Consider the following 7,042-nt stretch of genomic DNA (forward strand, 5'->3'; position numbering starts at 1 on the left):
ATCAAGACATTCGACTCTAAAATGACGAAGCTTCTTGTAGTTGAAGCCGTTTTTATGATCATCATCTTTGTCTCTTGAACTATAGCCTCTGAAACCACGACTTTTACCATAGAATCTCTTGTTCCTTTTAGCCAACTGTTGAAACTTTTTTATGACAAAGGTCATTTCCTCATCATCAAAGTCACCATCAGAAAATTCTTCAATAGAAGCTTCTTATGATTTCCAAGCTTTTAAGGATCCGACAACTTTATCACCATATTTCTCAACAAGTGATTTTAAAGCCAGTGTTTAGACATCTTCACAAGCTCATCTCCATTTAGTTCCATTTCATGGCTCTGAAGGTTGCTTATCAGACTTTGAAGACTCACAGTATTCAGGTCTTTGACCACCTGAATATATGTGACTTTAAATCTGAATCTCACAGGAAGACTCCTCGAGATTTTCTTTACATGGTCAGATATAGTGTAACTTTTGTTCAGCACTTGAATGTCTGATACAAGAACTTGAAACATAGAGAGCATGCTTTCATTATCTTCATCATCCTTCATTTTGAACAATTCAGAGTGTTGTACAAAAAGGTTGGCCTTTGCCTCTTTAAATTAAAGATTCCCTTCATAAGTATAACACAAGAAATCAAAGATAGTCTTAACAGTAGACTTATCAATGATTTTAATGTACTCATAGTGAGGTAGAGATTTAATCAAAATCCCTTTAACTCTATGATGTTTCCTCTAGAGTTTCTTTTGAGCTGTTGTGAGAGTTTTTCCGTCAGCCACTATTCCAACACTATTGACCTCAATGTCAATATCATCCTCAAGGATATCCCATAACTCATCATCAAGACCAATAATGTAGGTCTACATCTTACTTTTCCACCATTCAAACTGAGTGGAATCACCATTGAATGTAGGTGGTCTAGCATAATAGTGACTCTTTTCAAGAGCATTATAATAAAATGGTATACCAGTAATATTACTATCAAACTCACTCATCTAGTATACTTTTCTCTTCAGGATCTTTTTATGTGCCACTCTTGAGTGTTTAGCACAAATTGTGCTCTGATACTAACTGAAGATAAGAAAAATATACAAGAAGGGAGGTTGAATTGTGAGTGTGTGGTGAAATCTTTTGCTTATAGTATAACAACTTCAAAAATTGATTGTTAAGATCAAAATATGATTGTAGAGCGGATAACACAAGAAAAGTGCATAAACAATAAGTAAACACACACAAAAATTATACGGATTCATGTACAACTGAGATAAATTATAGGTTTAAACAAATTCTTTAGAATTCTATTAAAAACTAATGTGATAAAAAGTTAGAGTAAAAAAAAATTATTGTAGTTATTCTCTCTTTACGATATTACAAATCGTGGACGGCAGGATTCGAACCTGCGCGGGCAAAGCCCACATGATTTCTAGTCATGCCCGATAACCACTCCGGCACGTCCACCAATTTGCTTTACATTCAGAAAATAATAAATATCACGTAGCTTATTCGAAATCTGTTCTTCAACTCACTGATAAAAAGTTGTAATCAAAACCTTTCACAAAACACTGCAGCGAAAGAAAGAAGAAGAAGCAACTAATCAACCAAATAGGTTCTCCTTTTTCTTTCCCTTTACCGTTTTATTTAATTTCCTATCCGTATATTTTTATTCTAAACAAGTTGAATGCATGTTAAACAATCCTCAAAATCCATTGTATGTTTCTATCGATTGATGAAAATTTGAAACAATTTTTGAATTTTTTACCAAACCCTAAATGCAGGTTTTTCTACTGTAACTTGGGTGTAGTTATTGTCATGTCTGATATTAACAAAGGTTCCAAGAGAAACCTTCCATCATGGATGAATTCCAAAGATAATGATGATGATGAAAATTCTGGAAAGAAACCGGTTTTGGATAGTGAAAGTGGTGAGAAATCCAGTGAAATTGAGATTTCCAAGAAGAAGGCCAAACTTCAATCTTCTGCTTCTTGTTCGGAATCTATAGGCTTTGACAAGCTTCTGGTACATTATTAAGGATTATTAGTGTTTGTTTTTTTTTTTGTGTGTATTTTTGGTTGTGATTGTGTTGTTGTTGACTGAGCTTATTTTATTAACTCGTTGAACTGGTTTATGGATGGACAGGAAGGTGTAGTTTTTGTGCTGTCGGGGTTTGTGAATCCCGAGCGTGGGATTTTGAGGTCGCGTGCTATGGAAATGGGAGCAGAGTTTAAGCCTGACTGGAACTCTAATTGCACCCTTTTGGTTTGTGCGTTTCCAAATACTCCTAAGTTTCGACAAGTTGAAGCTGATTGTGGAACTATTGTGTCAAAGGTTTTTCTTTGTTCCTTTCTTTTTACTCTTTACATGTGAATGGTCTTTCAAAATACTACTTATCTTTTGGGAAGGATAGCTGTGGAAAGAAAGAACTCCTCGAGAATGTATCACTATGTGTTATACTCTTTAGGAATCTATTTTTAATTATTTGATATTCTCGCTGCTTTTGGTACGGATAAGTACATTGTTCTATGTGTTGTTTTACTAATGTCTCATGGCCAGAATTTTTAGACAGTTTATCAACAAATAAGATCTCTGGTGTTGATCCTTTGTTAACAATCCCATAGATTTAAATTGAAACTTCTGTCTTCAATCTTGAACCTTCTAATAGCCAAGAAGGTACTAGGTCATCTCAATGTATAATGTCATTTTTCTTTGAGTATGGAATAATGCTCTGTGTGCAATTCAGCGTCAATTGCTGTAGCTCGTAGCCGTAGTGTCCATAATTTGCAATGGTATTTAGAGGTTGGTACTCGAGACATAGGATAGTGATTTATGAAGCAAATTAAGGATGTTTTACCTTGGCTGACATTTGGATGTTAAGCTTCTTACTCGAGGAAAGGATACCGCCCAATAGATTTCCTTGCTCTCTGTTGTGTCAACATGAATGTGATTCTTATATAAGGTGCTAATCCAAGCATTTCACTAAGGAGAATCCTATTTGTTGTATAATCCAGACCATGACATTTTTTTAACTAATATTGGAGTATTAATTTGTCAAAATTATTGGGTATCAAGCTTACTACTCTTTAGATTTTGATGGGGAAATTCGAGTAATGTTATGCTGATTTTGGTTGTATCATTGTCTATATATTTTATTAACAAAAATTAACTTGATGTATCCTTTATTTTGTTTTTGGGTGTGTGATAGGATTGGATACAAGAATGTTACACCCAGAGGAAACTCGTCGAAATTGATAGTTATCTTATGCATGCCGGGAAACCATGGCGTAAAGGAAGTAGATCACACGAAGTCAATGAAGGTGACATAACTGTATATTCACTAATAAATTGATAGGACCTTTAACCAAAGTTCTTTTGGTATTAAATAAATGCTTTACTGATTGCTACATGCATCTTATATATAAAATGAGATTTGAGCTCAAAATATGGTAATAAAGATTGCACGGAGCTGTGGACCTTTGTGACTTGCATCTTAGATCTCACATTTCATAGTCATCTCTCCTCTCTCTCTCTTTTTTTTTTTCTGGAAAAGTAAATCCTAAAAAGTAAAAATTACTTGCTTCTGAAGCAGAATCCCTATTTTAACAAGAGAAAACTCCATTATCTGCAAGTTATATTGATAATATACATGCTTAATTATTTCTGAAGTTTCTTAAAAAAGACATCTGTGTTTTTAAAGCTTTATTTACAACTATCTTTTCACCGAAAGACATATATTAGTGCGAAATTGTAATGGCAAATCTGTATAACCTGATGACATATGCATGTTTGCAAACCTCCTACGCAAGTCCCACACCATTGTCTCCGTCCAGCTTCACATCTGATATTTCCTTCTTGTGATTTTATGGGTGACTGCAGAACATAAACCATCTCACAGACCACCAAGGCACGTTGATAGAGAGGCTTCAAAGGCAAGTACTTCTATAAAATCGAAGGTAAAAGTGGCAAACTGTTTTATAATTTTACATACTTGGTTTGAGAATAATGGAACCAAATAATATTTATTTTATCCGTTAAAATTATATTTGCTACTTTTTTGTTTATTACATATTCCAGGGAAAAGACATTGATGGCGCTAGGAAATGCTTTGAGCCTTCTGAAGTAAAGAAGTGGGCTCTTGATGATTTGAATAAAACAATTCAGTGGTTGGAGAGTCAAGAAGAAAAGGTTATGATCTTCCATTTCCTGTATAATAACTGTTTCTGTTACTTTAAGTAAACATTCTGAACTTGCATTGAATCAAACTAAAAGATAAAAAACAGGTAGGCACTGGGCAGCGGATTCAAAGTCGTTTGTTAGAAAACATAGTATTTAAGTGCTCATTCTTACAGTGATAAATACTCAGAAGTTGGGCCTATCTGTTGTTCTAACTTAATTGTGTTCAAGGTCGTTAGTTATATCCTATGTGAAACTAAATTCTTAAGTGATCCTTTCAGCCAGATCCAAGTGAGATAACAAAAATAGCTGCAGAAGGGATTCTGACTTGCTTGCAAGATGCAATATGTTCTCTCGAGGAAAAACAGGTAATGCACATAATTAAAACTGGTTTTTAGTTTTTTTGTTTACCTTTGGGGTTGCTAATATAAGTAAAATTTCCCTTGTATAGAGACACTTTAAATTCTGTGAGAAAAATGATTAATGAGATTATTGGACTAATAATAGATAATAGATGCAGGGCACGGATTTATATTATTATTTAAATACATTCATTATTATTTGAGAATTCATTGCAATTTGCGTATCTTTGTTGGCAAGGTATGAGATGAATTACACAGGAAACATAACAAATCGTAAGCATGTCAGAGTTTCTCTTACATGAATTCCAATAGTACTTGGTATTTTCTATTTCCTAATCATGAATGGACGAACAATGTATAATGCCTACAATCTATGTACCAAATGATGCTGACTAATTATAATGCCCAAGTATCCATGTATCTAATGATACCGGATAGATTTACTTGAATTAGAATTGGTTAATCATTTGACCGAGTCATTCCACTGAATGACACTTGTTTACATTGAAAATATCCTTTCAAAGTCATTAATAATTTGCATCTAGACTTGTTGAAGTGCTTAACACAGATGTCTGAATTCTGTGCCATTTCGGTATTCTTACTTTTAGTTTCAATGTGGTGCTGTTATATCAAAGATTAAATGAAATGCAGAATTTTGGAGCTGATCGTGTTTGTTTTGTTAACTTTAACCAGGACATTGGGAGAGGAACTGAAGACTGGAAGTTCTTACCTCGAGTTGTTGAGGAGCTTGCGAAATTGGATGCCATGGGAAACATTAGGACTTCAATGTCAAAGGAAGATGTCCACAAACAAGCACTGGACTGTAAACGTATTTACGAGGAGGAACTAAATAGGTTAGATCATGAATCGACAAAGAAATCCAAGATAAATGAACAACAAAGAAGCAAAAAGGGAAAAACAAATGCCGCATCTTCTAATGCAGCTGACTATGATAGTGATGATACAATCGAGATGACAGAACAAGAAATAGACCTTGCATATAAGACTTTATCCTCTAACATGTGTCACATGTGAATGTTTGATTGAACTTGTTTCTTCTTTAGGGATGAAAAGTAGATAGTTTGGTTATTAGAATTTTTTGTTTCTTTTTCTATACCAATATACTGCAGAAAAGGCTCAAGCCTGTTACCTGCCTCTGTTTAGACTTTAGAGTTAACTTCTTCACATCTCAAGTCTGTTTTGCTGCTTCAGTATATACTATATTGTACTGCTTTTCACTACAGACTCCATCTTAGATAGAGCTTGGTCACAAGTTTCACTCATTCTTAATCTTCTCTTTAATTATTAGTTTGTTAGTTTGTCTGATACATTGTTCATATGTGATCCATTGTTTGCTGTGTGATCATGGATTGTGCTATTTGTGCATGACATATCTATGTGCATCATGATCATTGCATCAAATAATTAATTTTATCTGCACTAAACCAATTTTTCATGAGCATTACATTTTTTTGTTTGTGTTACTTAAAACCATATTTTTAATTTAAAACTTTAAGTCATCTTGCATTAAAATAATCTTGGCATTTAAATCTATTTTTAAAAAACTGAGTTTTGAGTTGTTTATTTGAATCAAAGAAAATATTGATTTGAATCAAAGATGGAAATGAGCAGATGATTCAAATCACAATATTGGTTGAATCAAATTACAGTTTGACAATTCTCAAACTCTTCACCTTTGTTAACATGATTCAAATCACCAAAAAGTGTGATTCAAATCATCGTGCATGACATGTCTATGTGCATCATGATCATTGCATCAAATAGTTTTCATCTATATTAAAATAATTTTTCATGAGCATTGATTTTTTTTCATTAAAACCATACTTTTCATTTGAAATTTTAAGTCATTTTGCATTAAAAATAATTTTGGCATTTAAATCTTTTAAAAAATATATGAGTTTTGAGTTGTTTATTTGAATCAAAGAAAATATTGATTTTAATCAAAGAAGGAAATGAGCATATGATTCAAATAAGAATATTGGTTGAATTGAATTACAATTTGACAATTCTCAAATGTTTCACATTTGTTAACATGATTCAAATTACCAAAAATTCTTATTCAAATCAAGTAGAGTTGTTGATGAATTTTGTATAACTGAGACCTGAACACCTAGGATCCACCTAATCAAACACATTCTTGAAAGCTTCGTTGACAACGTCATCAAGTCCTTTCTCCAAAACTACTAGCTTCTCCTTGCAGGCCTCTCACTCTTCAGCTCGATGAGCCATCTCTTTCTGAAGAGAACCTTCAATTGAGATAACTTGAGAGGTCAATGCCACCACAAAAGCCTTCACGTTCTCAATGGCCTTTTCCTTAGCTTCCAATGATGCTTGAGATCTGGTCACCTTGGTAGCCAAAGAATAAGGAATGCCATGAATGTCCACCTTATTTTGAAGGTTAAATAATCTTTCCATTTCTTTATTAAGACTGGATAACTGCTTTTAGAGTTGGATACGCTCATGGATGGTCACACCATATTTACCCTTTTAGGAGT

The 7,042-nt window shown here is 33.5% G+C and overlaps 1 protein-coding gene and 1 non-coding gene across 2 annotated transcripts; one reads left to right on the plus strand and one right to left on the minus strand.

The window, feature by feature from the left end:
• Window positions 1-1,373: 1,373 nt before the first annotated feature.
• Window positions 1,374-1,455, minus strand: TRNAS-AGA (transfer RNA serine (anticodon AGA)). Its single transcript has one exon. It is a non-coding gene; the product is annotated as a tRNA-Ser (tRNA).
• On the plus strand, window positions 1,455-5,733 carry LOC131624923 (DNA-repair protein XRCC1-like). The gene is made up of 8 exons (XM_058895849.1): window positions 1,455-1,603; window positions 1,773-2,013; window positions 2,134-2,322; window positions 3,197-3,308; window positions 3,868-3,944; window positions 4,066-4,176; window positions 4,446-4,532; window positions 5,220-5,733. Exons 2-8 carry the CDS (start codon window positions 1,807-1,809, stop codon window positions 5,559-5,561), a joined length of 1,125 nt encoding a protein of 374 aa, XP_058751832.1. The 5' UTR covers window positions 1,455-1,603; window positions 1,773-1,806; the 3' UTR covers window positions 5,562-5,733.
• Window positions 5,734-7,042: the final 1,309 nt, after the last annotated feature.

This window comes from Vicia villosa, unplaced genomic scaffold (assembly GCF_029867415.1).
Source record: "Vicia villosa cultivar HV-30 ecotype Madison, WI unplaced genomic scaffold, Vvil1.0 ctg.000175F_1_1, whole genome shotgun sequence".
NCBI lineage: Eukaryota > Viridiplantae > Streptophyta > Magnoliopsida > Fabales > Fabaceae > Vicia > Vicia villosa.